Raw genomic sequence first — 21,435 nt, forward strand, 5'->3', positions numbered from 1 at the left:
TGACCCGTTCTGCCAGAGCGGCTTTGAAGACATGATATCTCACAGCGCTATCTGCTGGCAGGGAGAATACTTGTGATTGAACTTGAGGGGTCAATGGGAGGTGTGCATGACTGAACTTCACAGAAATGTAAAAACGATTTTGAATAAGGTAATTGTAACTATAAGGTATTTACATGGGTTGTTCAAAAAGTAATACCTAAGTGCTCTGAAATAATATGCAATATTTATTTGAAACTTTGTCAGTTTGTAGTTTAATATGTGTGCTAGCTATATATGTAATTTTGTTTAGGTAGTCCAAGAAATACCATGGAATCCAAGATGAAACAAAGAGCCGTCATTGAATTTCTGGAAAAAGAAGGCTGCAGTGCTACAGAAATCCACAGAAGACTGAAAAAAGTGTATGGTGAGCGTACAATTGACTATAGCAATGTCAGAAGGTGGATGAAGCGTTTTCAATCGGGAGAATCGTCCATGTGCGACAAACCTCGTGGTGGCAGACCATCAACTGCAGTGACAGCAGAGAACCGACACAAGGTCGATGCCATGATTCAGAAAGACCATTGTGTGACCATCACAGATATCAGTGATGAACTTGAATGTAGCCATGGCACTGTAAAAACACTAATCAATGATTTGGGATATCGTAAAGTGTGTGTTAAATGGGTTCCAAAGCAATTAACTAGGTGTCATAAGGCACAGAGGGTGGAGTGTGCAATGACCTTTTGACCAACTTTGAAGCCAACCCTGAGACGTTTTTGAAAAACGTCATTACAGGAGATGAGACCTGGGTATTCCTTTATGACTCAGAAACAAAATCAAAGGAATGTAAACACCCAAGTTCACCTAGGCCAAAAAGTTTAAATCACAGCGATCCATAAAGTCATGGCCACATTCTTCTGGGATTGCCGAGGTGTTATTCTCCGATTACTTGGAACCAAACCAATCAATCAATAGTGATCGATACATTATTACACTTAAGAAGCTGAAAGAAGCCATCCGCAAAAAAAGGTCAACAATTCCACTGTCAAATGTCATCTTACACCACGACAATGCCAGACCTCACACTTCGATGGCAACATCTGCGGCCATTGCCAAAATGGGGTGGGCAACAATGCCACATCCAGGGCCGGCGCTAGCCCAAATTTTTTGGTAAGCGAGTATATTTTTTGGCGCCCCCTATGCGGTGCCCCTTTTACAGTGGCACCGGTAGTGGCTTCCCCTTGTGCCCCCAGTAGTATTCCCCTTATATAGTGCCCCCAATAGTAGTCCCCCTATGCAGTGCCCCCAGTAGTGGTACCCCCCATGCAGTGCCACCGGTAGTGGTCCCCCCTGTGCAGTGCCCCTTGTGCCCCCAGTAGTATTCCCCTTATGTAGTGCCCCCAGTAGTAGTCCCCCTATGCAGTGCCCCCAGTAGTGGTAACCCCCTATGCAGTGCCCCTTTTACAGTGCCACCAGTAGTGGTCCCCCCTGTGCAGTGTCCCTTGTGCCCCCAGTACTATTCCCCTTATATAGTGCCCCCAGTAGTAGTCCCCCTATGCAGTGCCCCCAGTAGTGGTACCCCCTATGCAGTGCCCCTTTTACAGTGCTCCCGGTAGTGGTCCCCCCTGTGCAGTGCCCCTTGTGCCCCCAGTAGTAAGCCCCTTATATAGTGCCCCAATAGTACTCCCCACCCCCTATGCAGTGCCCCCAGTAGTGGTACCCCCTATGCAGTGCCCCTAGTAGTAGTCCCCCCTCTTGTAGTGCCCCCAGTAGTAATCCCCCCTTGTAGTGCCCCCAGTAGTATTTCCCCCCCTTGTAGTGCCCCTAGTAGTATTCCCCCCCTTGTAGTGCCCCCAGTAGTAGTCCCCTCTAGTGCTCCCAGTAGTAGCCCCCTCTTGTAGTGCCCCCAGTTGTAGTCCCCCTATGCAGTGCCCCCAGTAGTGGTTCCCCCTATGCAGTGCCCCTTTTACAGTGCCCCCAGTAGTGGTCCTCCCTGTGCAGTCCCCCTTTTGCCCCCAGTAGTAAGCCCCTTATATAGTGCCCCCAGTAGTATTCCCTCCCCTTGTAGTGCCCCCAGTAGTAATCCCCCCTTGTAGTGCCCCCAGTAGTAGCCCCCCCCTGTAGTGCCCCCAGTAGTAGTTCCCCCCCCTTGTAGTGCTCCCAGTAGTAGCCCCCCTTGTGGTGCCCCCAGTAGTAATCCCCCCTTGTGGTGCCTCCAGTAGTAATCCACCTCCCCCCGCCCGCATTAGAGACGCAATAAAAAAATACAAAAAATCCCCACTTACCTGAAACCCGCTCCTGCTCCTCGTCCTGCCGCCGATATCAGCTCCTCCGTCCGTAGCTTTGCATAATGGGAGTGACGTCACTCCCGTTACCCACTGCGGTAGCCAGAAGATGTCCGGCTCTTGCAGTGAGAGCAGCAGCCGATTAGAGTCTGTCTGACTCTCATCAGCTGCTAAAGCAAACACATAGCTGCCGGCGCCGGCGGCTGTGTGTTTGTGCTGTGTAGCGCTGACCAAACTCCGTCCGGTCAGCGCTACACACGCGGTGCAGCTGTCACAGAGAAACAGTCTGCCCGCGGCCCGCATGGTACGCAGCTGAGGCGCGCTTCACTATGTGGCGCCTTAAGCAGCTGCGTACCATGCGTAACGGGAGAACCCTCCCTGGCCACATCCACCATACAGTCCTGATTTGGCCCCTTCTGACTTTCATCTGTGTGGCCCTCTCAAATACTCTCTCTGGGGTCAACATTTTGAAGAGGTTGTTGAAAACGCCATACATTCCTTGGTCAAACACCAACCACTGTAATTTTTCCAAAGTGGATTCACAGCTTGGGTTGAGAGGTGGAGAAAATGTTTGAGGGCAGATGGTGAATTTTTTGAGTAGAGTCATTCTGTTACTGAGACTTCAAAATATTTTACTGCAAATATTCAAATCTATATCAATAATAAAATTTGAGTTGTGAGCATTTAGGCATTACTTTTTGAACAACCCTCATACATTTTTTAGGTACAGTTTTTGACATTAATTCAAAGATCAAATTGGGCGTATTATACTTATAACATACCTCCCAACATGACCCATTCCAGAAGGAGAGCACGTTCGCAGTCACCTCGCCGGTGCCATCTAATTTGACAGCACCTGCCCGCTCTCTGTTACAAGCTGCGGTGTCCGCGCGCCATATATACAAACAACGCTGCTGTTCCCTCGCATTGGGAGTCCCAGTCTCCGTGCCGGGCATGGTATTCTGGGAATGGCCGCGGAAGAGAGAAGACGAGGATCAGCAGCAAGTAGGAGGGACCCGTCTGCCTTCACAAGGTAAGAATTACAACCTCACCCCCTGGCAAATGGCACCCGTCCTGTGCAGCCCCGCAATTACTAATTTCTTTATGGGGTTTTTTTTATGGCCACTTCCATGCCCCCCGGGCAGGCCACCCCCTGCGCTGAGGGCGCCAAAGGAAATTCTCACCCTGAGCTCTGCAAAGACGAGAACAAGCCCTGTCTGTGTTGAAACATCTTTCTTAACTGACTAGTTTAACACAGGTGATTGCAATCAATCATAAATTAAGAGGGAAGTCCAGATAAAGAGCATTTTGTCCCTCATAGAATGGGTCATGCAGTATGCTTATAAATATTATAATTCAATGCGGCAGTTTCAATTAGCCGCAGGACTTACCATACACCTGCAGCTCTACTTTGAGCTAGTCAACTGCTTCCGCAGTCCCACTCGGTAGGATCAAGAGGGTGCTCTTAATGCAGATTTTTTTAAAATCTGCGCTAATTGTACCCTCTGGGGCTCACTCCATAGTTCCAGGCACTTAATCTGAGTTAACACGTTTTAGATGTGAGCTTACTGCACACACATTAGTTAGATCATTCCCTTTTATATGCCGGACAGGTGGCAAACCTATGGTTCATCTATACCATACACTACATCTTTGAATACTGCATATTCTGCAATACATCTCTGTCCCCTCTATATGCTGTACTACATCCCCAGGGGATGCGGTTAATATACTGTACCTACTGCCACAGGGGCATCTTAAGAGAGGAGGGGGCCCCCTCCTGTCTCCCCGGGGGCCCCCTCCTCTCTCCCCGGGGGCCGTCAGCCGACTGACGCGGCTGACCAGCCACCAGAGCATTAGTAGACTCCGGGCACTAGAGTGGCCGTAGCGGCCATTTTCCGGCGTTCGGTGCATGCGCAGTAGACTCTGGGCACTAGAATGTGCCCGGAGTCTACTGCGCATTCACAGAACATGGGAAGAATGGCCGCGGCGGTCATTTTCCGATGTTCTGAGCAGCGCTGACACCCGATGCGGGACCACGGACAGGTGAGTTTAAAATAATGTGGGTGCAGGGTGTGCTGCACCCATTATTGATACGCCGCTCTACTTCCAGGATGCCGGCTGCCGAAATCCTGGCACCAGAATCCATATCAGCATTAGAAGACATGGCTGGAGATGCAGACGCTGTAATCTCGACAGCCGGCATCCCGATCGTAAGTATAGGTAATGACCAGACAATAACTGCTGATAAGGGCCTGCATCATTTGAAGAAAAGGGACTCCCTTCTTTCAAATAAGGGAAAGAGCGCTCGCTCTGAATCAGGGCGTCTTTCTTTTTTTATGGCGCAGTCTCCTGGCCGCTCGCATAGCTGTGGGTTGCCAACCACAGCTATAGCGAGCGGCCAGGTTTATGGTCGCGATGGTCAAGACCATTGTGACCATCGGGCTTGCGATGAGACCTTTGTGGTAGGGTCTCGTGGCCGCAAGCCCCAGAGAGCTTTCGGCTCTAACAGAGCCGGAAGCTCTCCACTGACATCACTTGTGATGTCAGTGGGGCCGCCCCCAAATGACAGGCGTTCTCATGGGAACGCCTCCGTTTGGGCAGCCAACCCCCCGGCCTGCCCACCAAAGGGGGCAAGCTGTCACTCAACATCAACAGCTCGCCCCCTTTGTTGCAAGACCCGGAGCGACTGAGTGCCCGTCGCTATGTGGGTCTCGCGCATGCGCACGACGGAGCCGGCTCCGTCATGCGCTCTGGGCCACCATCGTCCCGGTTGCGAGCGCTCAGCGCTTGCGACCGGGTCTGAATCAGGCCCACAGTGCCTTCCCACCAATACATAATATGTATCTTTTCAGTAGTGCAGGGTAATATTGCCTGGTGATTACAGATGATTACCACACAATAGCTACTAGCAGGCAGCATCATTTCAAATATGGGTGCTGCTGAATTTATGATTGAAATTTCCCCCCATTCCTGCACCTTCGGTATTGGGAGGATATATATTGTCTGGTGATCACACTGATAACTTCTATGGGGACTCCCCTGTTTCAAATAAGGGTTCCCCATCTGTGCCAGTACCAGGGCTACTTTTTTCCATAAACGGTGCACATTATTAGCTAAATTTAAACACTTAATTTATTTCAGGTTTATAATTCAGTAGGGTCTCAAACATATGGCGGTTACCGAGATGTGCTCACAGCCTGGTGGATGCAATATAGCAAACCATTATCATAGGTTTCATTGAACCTCATAAAGTGTATTGAGTATTGACTGCTCATATGAGCATTCACAGTAAACCCTGCCACTATGACATGCTGCATACTTGGTCCGTCCAGTATTCACTTTGAACTCTCATGTTCACTCATTGATCAGTAGATTAATACATATCTACCAGGGATGTATGCAAAGGGCATGATGTGTACAGAAGTACTAGAACATAACCTTGATACATGTTAATGTGAAATAGTGGGTTTAGGGTCTGATTCAGAGATGTACGCTAACCCGATGGTTAGCATACATCTCCGATGGTTCCGAGTCTGCACACAAGCAGGACCCGTTCTGTGCATGTGCAAAAAGGGTCCTATGATCACGCTCGCAGATCCCCCCCCCAAGCATCAGCATGATTGACATGTCACCGTTTTCCGGGAGGGACGAGTCTAGGGTCTGCGTCATTGGACGCAGATTCCTGGCCTCTATAGTGACCAGGATCTAGCCAGGCTGCACAAAGCATTAGCTCCAGCAGCCTGCCCAAAGGAGCGATAGTCGTAATGGTGATTCCAGGCTGCGACCTTGTTTGCAGTGCTGGGATCACAAATGCAGCAAGGTGTCTGACGTGCATTTTTGATGGACAGAATTGCACAGTCGCTTGTGTGCGGCTCTGCAATTCTGTCCATCTCCGAATCTGGCCCTTAGTTACTAATTAAACCTCACAGATTATAGGTATAATGTCTTTGTAAAACACAGTAAAAAGTTGAATAATTACAGTGACTTATAGACCAGGGTGTGAACAGTGCATGGTATAATGTAAATTCCTCATAACTGATTTTCTATTATCTTTTTTACATCTTACAGAGACCATAGGGCAAGGGAACCCTAGTTGGAATGAATGGCATGGCCCCAGTGCTGCGAAGCAGCAACTATAACCACTGTGCCACCCTGCTGACCACTAACAGGTTAGCAGCTGCATCACTGCGTTTAGCCACATTAGGCTATTTCCCTCATTTTCTAAAAAATAAGAACGTGGCAATCTAACTTCATAATTGAATTTACAAATGCTGTTCTTTACAAGTCTCTGTAGTATTAACAACAATTGATATGCTGAGAAAAATGAGGCAGACAAAGCCTAAATGCATCTCTAATTATTGCCGAAATAGTGACAGAGGCAGGAGAATGAATGAGTCGCTGCACCTGTCCTGATTGCCACAGGGGGGCATACTGACACAGACCAACCAGAGCCGTAGGTCCAGCACCAACAGCTCAGGGTTTATTCCAGTATATAGCTTGAATGGAAGTCTCAAAATAAAACAAAAGACAATAGAGCTTGCAAACTATGGCCCTCATTCAGAGCCACTCGCTAGCGGCAGTACGCTCGTTCCGAGCGATGTTCGCACATCTGCGCATGCGTACGGATCGTTATACGCATGCGCGAACCAGTCAGTGCGGCCGAAATTCATGTGCTCGCAATATAGCGAATGCCTGCTATTTTGAGTGACAGAATGAGGCGTATGTGGGTGGTAACAGGGGAAGGTGCTTGAAAACGGGGAGTGGAGATCAGAACGCAGGCGTGCTTAAAGGTCAAAACGGGCGTTTTATGGGTGTGCATAATTAATACAGCAGCGTCATTGACCACGTCACTGGGTTATTTTATAGCCAGAACTGCTCGCAAGATTGTGGTAGCAAAAACCAACCACAAGAATAGCGAGCAGTTCATACGCTGGTCGATGTACTCGATTAATCTAATAAATAGCGGACATGACGTATGGTGCGAGCGGCCAGGGGGCGTTTTTAACAAATAAACGAGCGTATGTTTTGCTCGCTCGTTCAGACTTAGAGGTGTGAACAGACTGCAATTTGCGAACGGATCATTTGAATAGCCACCCCTTGTTTTTGAACGAACGACCGCAAATAGCGAACGGCTCTGAATCAGGCCCTATGGCCCTCATTCAGAGCCACTCGCTAGCGGCAGTACGCTCGTTCCGAGCGATGTTCGCACATCTGCGCATGCGTACGGATCGTTATACGCATGCGCGAACCAGTCAGTGCGGCCGAAATTCATGTGCTCGCAATATAGCGAATGCCTGCTATTTTGAGTGACAGAATGAGGCGTATGTGGGTGGTAACAGGGGAAGGTGCTTGAAAACGGGGAGTGGAGATCAGAACGCAGGCGTGCTTAAAGGTCAAAACGGGCGTTTTATGGGTGTGCATAATTAATACAGCAGCGTCATTGACCACGTCACTGGGTTATTTTATAGCCAGAACTGCTCGCAAGATTGTGGTAGCAAAAACCAACCACAAGAATAGCGAGCAGTTCAAACGCTGGTCGATGTACTCGATTAATCTAATAAATAGCGGACATGACGTATGGTGCGAGCGGCCAGGGGGCGTTTTTAACAAATAAACGAGCGTATGTTTTGCTCGCTCGTTCAGACTTAGAGGTGTGAACAGACTGCAATTTGCGAACGGATCATTTGAATAGCCACCCCTTGTTTTTGAACGAACGACCGCAAATAGCGAACGGCTCTGAATCAGGCCCTATATTCCCTACTTTACAGAAACGGAGTGGCTTATTCAGAGTCGAACACAAACACAATAGCAAAACACATCCAAAAATAAAAACAGTTGCCTTTTTGCAACCTATTTGGAGTCGATCACATTGCAAATCTGTAGCTGCAGCACCCTCCTCTTGATGTAGCACAAATGCTGTAATATAGACAATTAGGAGATCTAATACTAACTACACTATGTAGACAAAAGTGACTGGACCCTAACAGCAAATAAATCAACAAGATTTTATTGACGTCAGTACTTTGTAGGTCCACCACGTGCAGTAAATACTGCAGACACCCTTCTTGGCAAACTGTCCACAAGTTCCCTGACAACAGCAGGCTGTATGTTTTGCCATTACGCCTTAAGTACAGTGACCAACTGTGACAATGAAGAAGGTCGAGTCGGCCTAGAACACACCCGTAGCTCCAATTCGTCCCAGAGGTTCTCAGTGGGGTTAGGATCTGGACTCTGAGCTGGCTAGTCCATCAGGGTTACCAAATTTTCTGTATATCAGTCCAGCGTCGCCCTGGAAACATGACAGGTGGCATTGTCGTCCTGATAAAAACATTTGTTGTTTCTGTAGAACTGCAAGGCCTCTCTACGAAGTGTTCTTGTCAAAACCGCCACATTAGTGGCCATTTGTAACTATTGTGCTATGGTACGCATTTTGCTTGCGCGGGGGTTTCCAATCACTTTTGTCTACATAGTGTACACGTTTCCAAAGTCCCATAAAAATGATTGCTCTAAAGAAGGTTTGTACATTTGCAGTACCCCCCCCCCCCTTAATGTTTTCCAGTTAAAAACAAAGTGCTTTGAGCCCCTGAAGTTCTGTAGGAACCAGGGAATATCTGGTATGAAATGGAACAGGGGCGCTTTATAAAGTATGTAAATAAAGCTGGAGAATGATTGCAGACTGATAACTAATTATGTAATCACGTTGGCATGTAATCACGTTGGCATGTAATGACAGTTGGTATGAGCTTGGACCATTCCCACCTGTGTCGATCACTTGTGTGGCAACCATTTGTGTCGACCACTTTAACACATCATCCTTTAACCCTGTCAACCTTTTGCTCCTGTCGATCTATTGCATGTCGACCATTTGGTGTCGACCTATTCATTGTCGATCTTCTATACAGATAGTGCACCTGTGATATTACTGGCAGAGAGTTCTGGCATAATACACATTTACTATTTCCCATACTTACTCATTACATACCACCTCTCATGAGGAAAACATAGACACCCCTGAAAACCACCCAATAACATCCCAGCATAGGGCCTGATTCAGTACGGATCGCAACTGTGATTGCAATATCGATTACACACGCAGTCATATGCTAATCCACTGCGATGCTATGACATCGCAGCATAACATAAGGACGCCCACCTTACCTAACACACATCTGTAGTACTTAGCAAGACTGCAAAACCATTGGTATCATCAAGTACCATCGCAGCCTCACACACTTGCACAAGGTCAGACCTTACTCAAAAATTGCTAACCTTCCGGTACGCAGTGAGAGCTCAGGCTGCGTACGGCCTCGCAGTGGATAATTTATGCACGCCCCTGCAACGGCGTTCAATGCACTGGCACGCCTGCATTTTGCCGACCCCCCCCCCTCTGTCACCGCTCCCAAACGGTACTTCCTGTCAATCACTCTGCAACGGATCTGTGTAGTCCCAATCGCAGTGGCTGGTTTGCGCACTGCGATGAATACGCAGTACGCAACAATCGGCTGATTGCGTGCATAATTGCAGTTGCGATCCTTGCTGAATCAGGCCCATAATCCATAACAGTACAGAAGAAAGGAAAAAGGCACACAGGGATGCACAGGCCACATACAGAAAGAACAAAAGAGTAGTAAATAAAAATAAAATTAATTCAATAAAAAATTTGTAAAAAAGTGGGGAAATGGTGGTTAAAGATGAAAAAAAAGGTAATTTTAAGGATAATCTATATAATAAAACCAAGTGCTGATGGGTAAACAGATGAGGGGGGAAAAAGACAGATGGAGTAAGTGGGAGAGAGAGAGGAGGAGAAAAAAAGAGTGTGGGGAGGCGGGCACAGAAAAGGCACAAAAGGAAAGAGAGAGAGAAAAAAATAATACCAGATAGTATCGGGTACATCTAGTCTACATATAAAACTGAGCAGGCCAGCAACAGGGGGATACAAGGGGAACATCTGTATCAGTCCCCTAAATTCCGTGGGCCCCAGCCACTCGTGCTCGCTGATGCAGTCTCCTCCCCTTTCCCTCGGACCAGTCCAATTCTAAACGTGACCGTGCTTGCATCGCTGGAGTAATTAGCAGGGTGTAGGCATGAAGGGGTAGAGCTCTCTCACCATCATCTAGTACTAGTTGGCATAACAAAGTTTTTTTAGTTCAAGGCAGCGTGCGTGACATAATGAAGTTGTGCAGCTGAAGCATAGAGGTGCTAACATCACAAATATGAGCAGGCAGAGGAGACATAAAGTTATGCTGCATACACACGGTCAGATTATGTGTCAGATATGAACGATAACGATTGTAAAAATCGTTCAATCTTTCATATCTGTGACATGTAGGGCATGCATCGACGAACGATGCGCGTTCCCGCATGTCAGATAACGATCTCTGAAATCTGATGTGTTTGCAGTCAGATTTGAATGATTTCATTCATTGAAACCGTTCAGTCGATCATCGTTGATGAAATCGTTCAAATCGCTGTAAAAATCGTTCATCATTCATCTGACAAATCTGACCGTGTGTATGCACCATTATGTGTGGCCTGAGGCTACTGGAGAGACAAGTGATGGGGGTTGAGGCTACTGGTGTGACACAGGGAAAAGCTGTGGCTACTGGTATGTAATATTGTATCTCTTCACATCGCAGCAATAAGAAATTATATACATTTTCATGCAGGGACACATGCTCTGATAAGAGCCCATGCCTGCGAAGTCTGTTGGACCCGGCATAGCTATCGGGAGTCAAGCTTGAAGCTAAACCGTCTCTTTGGGTGCGACATGGGCAATAAAGCATGGGCGCTCAAAAACATTTGAATATCACCCCTCCCCCCCACCTTGCCGATTTACCATCACTTTAGACAGGAGATAGGGCGCAATAAAACAGTTGCATGGCCATCAATTTTCACTCTGTCCAAATTAGGTCCAGTAGTCAGTACATCAAACAATCAGCCTTGACAGCAGGGGCGAATTGGCCTTGGAGCACATCAGGAACTTTTTTCTCTTTTGTCATTTTACTTTATTCTTTCACTTGCAACACAGATGCGGAGTGTGGGTCAGCCTTGTGTTGTGAGGGGGGCTAGGGTGGGTCTGTCTGTAATCACCATCAGGGACTGATCCCCATCTAATGCAGCAGCCATGGGGGTGATGTGTGACAGACACATGTCTGACTGTCACAGCAGAAGCAGTCCTGCCCACAGAGCCCATGGCCTGGCGGGATAAGGATGTCCTTAACTCACAAGGTTTCCACCATTATCACTATCTGACCTCAAGTGTCAGAGTGTCACATGGGTGTACCACACAGGGTAAATCTTCTCCACCTAATCCCTCAGCGGGACAACGCTTGCAAGTATGTAAGTATCCTGTAGGTGTGGTTGTCTTCACTAACTATAAAAGTGATAGGCAACTTGATACATTTCAGGGGCCGCAATGTACTCTAAATCTCAGTAGTAAGTTAATTTATTACATTTAATCAAAGAAAGAGACACTTATCTGTAATAACATATTGGCAGGCCTTTTCTACAAGCCTTCCAAGCTATAGCAAAAAAAATATGACAACAAAGCAGGAAGGAGCTGGGACTGAAAGTAAAGACTGACCCTGCTCTTTTCAGAAAAAGTACTATCAAAGCGTGGTCTAATTACATGGACAACATCCAAATTGGCTCAGAGTTCTACACTGATAGCCTGTATGAATGAGTCCCAATGCATCCCGCTATAAATCATACTTGCCTACTTTTAAAAAAGCATTTCAGGGAGATTGTGAAAGCAGCACCTATGAGCGCACGTTAAAGTGGGCGTGTACGGCTACATCTGAAAGGCGTGCCATATAACTGACTGACATCTAAATGTAAATGAGCCAAAGCAGTTAGTAAGTTGATGAAAATACACTAATACTTATCAGAAAATACATGTAGCCATGGGGATCATTGTGCCTTATAACCAATGCAGGGAAATGATACTAATGATCCCATATGAATATATACTTGTTTTTTTAATATAACAGCTTCATAATTGGCAGAGCCATAAGAGTGCCCTCTGCCAGAGAGAGCATTAGCAACCCCCCCCACCCCTGTTTTTTAATTAGGGACATAATATAGTGCATCTGAAAAAGGGCCATGGCCTCATGGGGAAGGGCCAGGGAAGAGATAGGGGAGGCCAGGAGATGCTGTGGATAAAAGAAGGAAAAGCTACAAGTGAGAATGATAATAAACAGGAAAACTGATAGGCCCAAACAGCGCCCCCTGCCCTTGGCACTGGTCGCACCACCCTAGTTCTGGCCCCGATAATTGGGGTAAGGTGCAAAAATGGAGATGCTAGCCTCTTCAGGGAGTCAGGGAGATTGCTACTGCAGTGTTTAAGGGAGTCTCCTTGACAATGAGGGAGAGTTGGTAAGTATGCTATAAAAAATGTATTAAGATGAATTATGTGACATAAGTTAAGAAAGCATGGATCAGGTACATTTCTGTGCAAACACAATAACTGGATAGGGATGAACCAATCACAGCTCCATCAGGGGTAATTATTGCCTCAATTCTCACTCATATTTTTTAACTAAAATAGGGAGAATGGGGGGGGGGCTGTCCAACAACACCAGACCAGCATCTTCTTTCCTGCATTTTATTGTACCACTTTAAGGTTTGAGTGAAGTGAATGGTAGTAGAGGCACGGTGCAGGCTCACAGGAGTTGTGGCACTGACTTCAGGGCAGGCAAATAAAAGGATATGTTTGCTGGGATGCATTGAAGTCCTACAATTAGCAACCACTTAACACCACATGAGCAGGCATCATATAAGAGATAGACCCTCTTTTACACCAAAGACACAAGAGTAAGAAAAACAAATCACTCCTTTTAAGGCACCTCTTCCCAGGAACACTACCCAGGGACCAAAGACAACACAGACAATATACTGTGAGTCCTGCATGACACTAATATAGGAGTCATGTGCGTGGCAATTATTTGGGTTCCTTCCTCCACCGGAGCTGTAGAGATGTCCTAACTGTTTGTGAGTGAATGTGTATTTCTCCAATCTCTACTGGTTTACAATCCCCCTGAATGCTCAGTGTATTACTTGTTGGTCACTGCGATGCTCAGTGTACTGTTTGTCAGCCCCTGGGATGCTCAATATGCTGTTTGGCAAGATCATTGTTTACTCCGAGCTGCGCATTAAGGAAATTATGTAAGATGCGTTCCATAGGCCGGGGGAACGAACGGTGATGATAGATGTAGTGTATTCAATAATTAGAAGGTTCCCATATATTCTGTGGCTAGGTGAGTTTTTATTGTATTGCATTTTGGATGATGGCGGTGTACTGTGTCACTGAGGGGTCTTGAAAATGGTTAGACAGGTGACCAAAATGTCGACCAGACCGGACCAAAAGTGGAATACTGTTTAAGCTGTTATTGGATAAGTATCGCAATTGACCAGTATATGCTTACTGACTTTGAAGAATAAATTGTTGTTTCATATAAACAAGGAAAGTGCTCATTTCCCATTTCGCCCGTGGCGAACATTTTGCCAATTTGAACCCAGAACATACGTATGGAAAATGCTTTGCTAGATAATGTCTAGATCATATATTAATACGACCGAATCGGGTAATAAAAGATGTGTGTGAAACATAACCGGCTAAGCCACACCCTTTTATGGTTTTTGAGGATTTTTTATTGGAACATTTTGCAATGATTTATTTGTCTATGGACTATGAAGCAAAATGGACCGTTTCCAGGGGGTATTGCAAGCTGAGCCCCTATAGATGCAAATGATAGTGCACTGTTACTTCGCCTCACCGTCTTCCAGCCTCCCGCCAATCAGCGGCTGCTGTTCGTGGAAAGCAGGCAAAAGAGGCATTGCTTTCAAGGCGCAAATTCGGTGCTGATGATTGGCTGGGAGCCTGGAATCGACGTGTTGGAGAAAGTAGGTGAGGGAAGAGCCCCCCCTTTGGTAGCAGCCTCACATGTTGTGCCGCCCGTGCTCCCTCCATCAGTATGTAATAGCTACGTCACGCAGCCAGATGGCCAATCAAGAGCCGAACTGGGCAGAACGTAAACAGTGTCCGCACATGGCTAGGGCGCCGAGTCCATGTGAGAGCACAGACCACCAGTAGTGCATGAGAATAGCAGCCGGCGGCGGTCACCCCTACCCCGCTTCCCCTGGGTCACTGTGCCAGCTCTGTGTTCTGGTACTTTTCTTGATGTTTTAAGGTCAGCTATACCAAAGCATTTATTAAGGTTTTTGTCAATTTTTTTTTTTTTTTCCATCAAATTTTATACTGTTTTATTCCAAATTCTGTAATTTGGGAGGTACAGGCCAACCAGGAAAACACAATGGGAATGGGATGGCCCAACAAAATGGAGCTGTTTAGTGGGAGTGGAATCTGGAAGGTTAGAACAGTTGCTGGATTTGGGGATTCTCACTCAACTACACCCGATTGTTAGTAGTATTTTGGAATATTGCAATTTGCTAACATATGTTTTGTTGCAGATGAGTCACAGCTGAAGTGTAAACGCACTGCGGCACAAATGGTAACCAACGGGACATTACCTCTCGCAATGTGGCTTAGGTACCCAATACCATCCTTGTGGGAGGTCCTGTTGAAGACTTGAATTGAGAGAAGGGTGAGTGTTACCTCCTATGCCAATAAGAAGGGGTCTTAAGCAGAGGCAAATTGAGGGTGAGGGCACCCTTAGACACAAAAGTAATGGCCTCCCCCCTCAGCCCCAATTTTATTATTTTCCTTGTTTGATTTTAAACCCTTATTTGACAATTGTTAGTTGAATATAATAATAAAACAAGACATGACCTTTCATTTATGTTTTAATTATGTATACATATTTACTAAGTAGAACAGCTTATTGGGGCAGTCTACATATGTCCTACCCATCCACACTCCACTCAAGATGGTGTACGGTGTGGTACGGTATGGTAGAGAGGACATATTTTGTAGTTCCTGGTAAATTTCAGACTGACAATACTAAAGCGTCCCTAGGCATGAGCCTAATGGGAAATCCACCACTGGACAGCTCTGTCCGTGTTAATGGTTATGATCTTGCAGTGTTGGTCTTCGCCATCCTTTTCAAAATTCTAATACAAATTTACTTAGAGCTGTGACCTTTCTTTCGCCTCAAACAAGTCGATTTATATTTGTTGACTTGTGTTATTTCTGGTAGATGTGCTCATAACTTAACGGGAAGGGAAGGGCATCAGCCGTCAGGTTTTAGGAATTGTAAGGCATAGCAATCTGTAGTGGCATATTTATTTTCTTTGATAGCTAGAAGGCCATGGGCGGGCTTTACAGTAACACGCAATGTGACCGAATGCAAAGGGTTAAGAAAAAAGGCACTGCAGAGGAATGTTTCAATTCTGGCCAGATCCGTCTTCCCGAGGCGGGATTTATACGGGATGTTATTTCATCCTGAGTCCATAATCTGCATTTTTATGGGGCTCTGCAGAGCATGTACACTGGTCTTTTCTTGGGGTGGATGGGAGGGGGAAGCACTAGGGGGAGGTAGGGAGGGAATGGGGGATGGAGAGAAAGCTTTTACTCCACTATGCTGAGTAAAGCATTCCTCTAAATGTCTCTGGGAAAAAATGGCATTAAAATTGTGTTACCCGCAGGGCAGAGAGGAGAGTGCCTAGAAAATAAATTCTCTCTCCCACCATCTGCTGCTCTCACTATGCATCTCGCCGACTCTTTCTTTTTATTATATTTTCCTCCTTTTTGTTGTGTAGCACGCTCACGTGTTTTTTTGTTTGCAGATCACTTATTTTTTCTGCACAGTTTAGCTTCCATCTATTGTGTATTCCTCATTTCTTTCTATTTCTTTTTCCGTTAGCTGTCGTTATTTTTCTTTGCTTATTTATTAGCATTCCGAATACAGACAGATTTCTTGCCTCTCCATATATTTATTAGGATAGGTTGTATCCTTCACAATACTCCACAGTCCTTCATAAAAGGTTATTGTGTAGTAGTAGGCATACAGATATAAACCAGTTCAAAAGGAGAGGCCCCTGATTCTAGGGTTACGCCAGCGATTTGTAGTTGTGCAATCTTTAGCAATTAGTCACATCATGTTTTCAATAAAGCCTGCTCGATGCGCAATTTTTAGTTGCACAATAGTGCCGTTTCCTGGTACAGTTGCTGTGTCGTGCAATTAACCGGGTGACAATAAATTTGATGCAGTTAGTTACATCTACTCACATGAATAGAAAACACAATTAATCCCAATAAGACACGTAACAGAAACAGAATTGGAAACGACAAGATGCTTTGTTTGGGAACATTACACGATTTTCTGATTTTCGTCATGTAATTGATCACATAAAACTGATCTCATAATATGGAGGTAAATATTATCAATGGAGTCTGGCACAGGTGCGATCGCTGGACTCACCATGATGTAGCTGTCTGACAGAGTCGCCAAGGATACTTCACAGTAGTCCGAAACCGTAGCACAAAGGCTCTCTTGTGATGTCACGCGCCAGCTACTGTGCAAATACTCGTCATTTTATGGTCAAGTACATGGATTTGAGGGCGCAGATAATGGCATCTGTGGGGTGCACACGTTTTCACCATCTGATGGTAGGAGTTGGGTTGATCGGTGGCATTCAATTAAGTTGTAAAAATAGATTTTATTTTGTGGGACAGGATTATATAAATGAGCTGGTGGGGGTGAAGATGGTCCATTCAATGTTTAAGGGTAGGCACAAGCCCTTTCTACCCCAAAAAGAACTTTGAATTATATGGATGATCAGACGTGTGAGAAACCCAACCTTTGGTTGGAATGAATTTTGCACCTGCCAGTTGCAGTTTTGCAGGGAAGCATATTTCTAGGCGGTCTTCATCCAATAAAATAAAAAATATTCAAGCACACAAAAGTGACGCACATAATAGAGATAGTCCTGATCTTCCCTCACACTGATTCATTTGAAACATAAGTGAGACAGAACTGAGAAGTATGTCATGAGAAAAACAAAAAAGATTAAATGAATGAAGAGGATGGGGGAGGGTGGGATGGCAGTCCTAATTCTGGATACACACTATGCAATATGTTGTTTCTAACAGCCGACGAACGACATATTGTATAGTCCAAGTGTACACCCAGTATATCTGTGAATGGTATGTAGTCAGGAGGCCGGTGGTTGAACTGCCAACCGCCGGCTTTCCGACTGTTCCGGCATGGGACTAATGATAGGCATCGATACCACGACGCCTACCATTATCCACGCGCCAAAATCCCTATGCCCGGCATACCGAACGAAGGTAAGCCGGGCTTCGGGACCTCTTAGCTGCAGTAGGGGGGGTTAGGTTTAGGGACTCCCGGGTGGGGACTTAGGACAAGGCACCCCCCCGGGAGGGTTAGGCTAGGGGAAGGGGGGTTAGGGTCAAGCACCCCAGGGGGGAGGCTAGGTTTAGGCACCCCCCCGGGAGGGTTAGATATAGGGTGCGAGGGGGGGGTTTAGGTTTAGGTACCCCTGGGGGGAAGTTAGGTTTAGGCACCCCCTCGGGAGGGTTAGATATAGGGTGCGGGGGGGTTTAGGTTTAGGCACCCCTGGAGGGAGGTTAGGGTTAGGTTTTCAACCGGTGGCCTTACGTCTGGCGGTCATACATACCGATTCCCTGTGAACAACATTGTTCACAGACATACCAGGTCGACCCTGCAGCACAGCCGATACCGATATATCTTGCAGATATACTAGTGCATCTGGCTGTGTATACAGGCGACCTGCCGACTGCCCGTACACCGGCCACAGGAACCGGTGACACTGACATCTCAACTGAGCGGGCATAAATGCCAGCCCAGTTGTGATGTCAGCCCAGACATATCGAGCGGCAGATTTGTAAGTGTGTACTGGTTTACCAGTTGGCAATTCAGTCAGCGGATCCGTGGGTCAGCGGACAAGTCAGCCAGGTGTGTACCCAGCATAAGAGGAGAGTGTTTTGGGCTATGTAGTAACATATTTACTTTTGCCACAATGCACATTTTTGGAGTCTCACAAACATAGGTACTGTATATCCCCACTGCCCAAAAACCGGGAAGAGAGCATACAACTTGAAGTAAACTAGATGGACAGTTAAATGCATTGATACAATTAAAGTATGGTGGAATTGCACATTTTGTGATTCAGAAATGACCCATACTGAAAATCTGCTGTTACAATTAGAACCACTTCTTTAAATTTCAGTGTCACATAACAAACATAACCAACAACACAACAAAATTAAATGTGACTAATGTCATAGTGGCAGGGAGTCCACAAGACTCACAAATTTTTGGCGAGTTCTCTCAGATTCCAAGGAGAGCAGTGCACTCTCCTGGATCCCATACTGAAGTGGATTTTCATGGAATTGTGCCATTATAGCCCCGCACTACGTGATGATTTTTTGGCTTTGCACAGGAGGGATTGCCTCCTGCTTTTGCAACTTGGACCTCACCTCTGGGATCTCCTGAAGGGGAGGTCCCAGAATGTTGCAAGTATGGACCAGAATGCTGAGGGGGAAGAGATGGTGTATTAAGTTCAGGCTCTAGGCTTGTCTGGAGGGCCTGAAGGAGCCCCCACACAAGCCATGGACACGGAGCAAGGCTTTCCCCTTCAGCGCACAATTTTCTTATTTAATTATTTTGTGTGCAGACAACACCATGCCCCATATCTAATACCTGGTAGGGAAGGACAGAAAATTATTCACAATTGATGATGTTCATCAATGGTGCCATTGGTACCTTCCATTGATGGCAGGAAACCATAGACGGAAAACCATTGATGGTTTTAACAGACACATGACCATTGTGGGCCAATCTGAGTAGTAGGGCCAAGCTAAGGGACAACTGATGGGTGGACATTGTGCAATGGGAGAAAAGTTTTGTCATTCATGTCAGAGGAACATTGGAACTCTGCCATCAATGGTAAAACATCAGCCATTGTAAGTAAATTATCAATGGGCCTAATTCAGATTGTATGCAAATGATGGCAAAGGGGCTGCGCATATGCAGGATCCGATCTGCGAATGTACAGAACGTGTCCTGCGAGGTCATTTGCAGTACCCCCTAAGCCGCAACCTGATTGACAGGATGTGGATGTTTGGGGGCAGGCCAACCAGTGTTTCCGGAGAGCCGAGGCCAGGATCTGCATCCGACGCAGATTTCTGGGCCTCGGCTACAGATGTGAGACAGCCATCTGAGTAACTTGAGGGTAACTCAGATTCCCGATGGTCTCCCAAGTGATCCGATGGCTGCCTCCTTGGACCCAGCTGCTGATCACACAAGCCAGCAGGAGACGTCTATTTACACCAGATACCTCCTGCTGCATTAACATATGTTAACAGCAGCGATGCTAACAGTGTTCAACTCTGAATCAGGCCCAATATTTACTAAACATCGATGGTCGATGGACATGAAATGTCTCAGCTTGTCTGAGTATGGTCTAATTACATACAATCACATATCTGAACCGTATTTTCATATGTGATTACTCACTCTTTACATTTGTAGCACTATCTGAATAGGCTGGTTATGTTGGTAACAACTTTGATATGTTTGATATCCCCAATTAATCACAGTTGTAGCAGATTATTTGCAATGATTGACATATGTGATTAATTTAGATGCCCTGAAATCTTGCCTCCTGTAGAAGTTGCGTACAGCATATTCTCCCCGTAGAGAGTATGGCTACTGTGCTGTAAATTGGAATGTAGAAGAAATCAAAGCTGTGAGTTACAGCAATATAAAAAGTACAGGAGAAACCACAAAGTAGAGCGGGCATCACACAAAATGTAATATATATTTGTGGAAATGGCGCAAACAACTCCCAGAACATATTTGTCATTTTTAATGAGGAATAAAATTTACTATGTTAAAACTTCAGTTCCTTGGGTTAACTTTTATAACTCTCAAAATCCCTTCTAGTTGTGGTGCATGCCACCAGAGGTTTCCTTTCAGGTCACGGTTCTGCAGACTTTCTCCCGTAATCCCTGATTGTGGGTGATATAAAACACTTTATAAATGTAATTACTATTTGTTTTATTGTTATTATTATGAGGCCAGAAAATGTAATTACTGTTTATTTTTATTATTAGTATTACGAGGCCAGAATACCCCTGGTTGATCTGCTGAGAGGGGCCCGGTTGCAGCTCTCGCCTATGCCATACACAGACAGCGTTCCCATCCCCCAGCCTTAGCACCCCCACACCCCTCCCTTGGATCAGGACAGACGCTGCCATTGACAGAATGCCAGAGTCAATATGGTGCTGTATTTACTTAACCCACAGTCCTTCTTCTTGTTGCAGATAATTTACACCCTGTCTCCTTGGGCCAGGCCTTGCCAGTAATTCATCTTTATGGCTGCAACAGAGAGGAACACACAGGAGCCACTGGCCAGATTAACCCATTGGATGCTTTTTGCTATCGATTAAACACTTTCATCAGTTTTATATTTAAACCTTACTCTCAGGTGGAACATTAATACTGATTCACTCCTTGTGTGTCTCCACATTTAAAATGATGATACATTTGCAACTTTAATGCAAGACATTTATGAAAAATGCAGAACACAGGACTCTTAATGCCGTCATGCAGAACTGTATCATCCACTGTAGTATTTTTTTTAATCGTTTTATTTGTTACAGCACAGAGAGAAGACAGAGCGACTGACACTCAAAATGACTGATGAGTAATAAGTAATACAGAAGTGTGAACAAATAAGCCGACAGTCAAAAACCACTGTAGTATTGTGTCTGACAGCAGATGGAGAGATTGTTTTGGCTGCACATTTGCTAAGTGATGTACCAGCCTATGCATTTGCATTTCCCTAAATATATGGAACAGTTACTTCGCATTGCATTTGGATGAGGCCAGCAGAGCACAACAAGGCTTCAGTGGGGCCATAAATGAACAGATAATTAAATCTATGCCAATGAGATAGCTGTGTATTTGGATTCTTTCTATTTAATTAAAGTAAAATGATTGACTTGTATTGAATTAATAGGTTTTATATCGCTGTAATAGAAAATCAGCTCTGTCGTCTGTTGATAAATAGGCACAGCTGACTTTTTTAGGAATAAGCAGATAATTCTTACCTTATACACATCAGTTTCTATACTATACTATATTACAGAGATGACTGAATGGTCTGATCTGAGCTATGTTATTGCATTTTACTTCTCCAGAATAAGATTATAGGACATGAC

At 45.6% G+C, this 21,435-nt stretch overlaps 1 protein-coding gene across 5 annotated transcripts; it reads left to right on the forward strand.

Moving 5' to 3' along the window:
• The first annotated feature begins 11 nt into the window (after window positions 1-11).
• Window positions 12-21,165, forward strand: LOC148527372 (uncharacterized). Of its 5 annotated transcripts, XR_015878037.1 has the most exons (5): window positions 12-148; window positions 3,069-3,297; window positions 6,336-6,436; window positions 14,736-14,869; window positions 20,536-21,165. XR_015878037.1 is itself a non-coding variant. In XM_088469190.1 (4 exons), exons 1-3 carry the CDS (start codon window positions 107-109, stop codon window positions 14,855-14,857), a joined length of 393 nt encoding a protein of 130 aa, XP_088325316.1. In that variant the 5' UTR covers window positions 12-106; the 3' UTR covers window positions 14,858-14,869; window positions 20,536-21,165. The 5 variants fall into 5 exon arrangements, 3 of the variants coding, with proteins under 3 accessions (XP_088325316.1, XP_088325317.1, XP_088325318.1); XM_088469190.1 differs by lacking the exon at window positions 6,336-6,436; XM_088469191.1 differs by lacking the exon at window positions 6,336-6,436 and having other exon boundaries at window positions 20,875-21,165.
• Window positions 21,166-21,435: the final 270 nt, after the last annotated feature.

Source organism: Taudactylus pleione, unplaced genomic scaffold, assembly GCF_031769625.1.
Source record: "Taudactylus pleione unplaced genomic scaffold, aTauple2 ptg000089l, whole genome shotgun sequence".
Taxonomy (NCBI): domain Eukaryota; kingdom Metazoa; phylum Chordata; class Amphibia; order Anura; family Myobatrachidae; genus Taudactylus; species Taudactylus pleione.

What these genes read in the sequence shown, in the direction of transcription:
- LOC148527372 (XM_088469190.1), top strand. Translation starts at nt 107, where the DNA reads ATGACTGAACTTCACAGAAATGTAAAAACGATTTTGAATAAG. An exon ending in TAAAAACGATTTTGAATAAG is followed by an intron (nt 149 to 3,068) that starts GTAATTGTAACT and finishes GACCCATTCCAG; the next exon opens with AAGGAGAGCACGTTCGCAGT. An exon ending in GACCCGTCTGCCTTCACAAG is followed by an intron (nt 3,298 to 14,735) that starts GTAAGAATTACA and finishes GTTTTGTTGCAG; the next exon opens with ATGAGTCACAGCTGAAGTGT.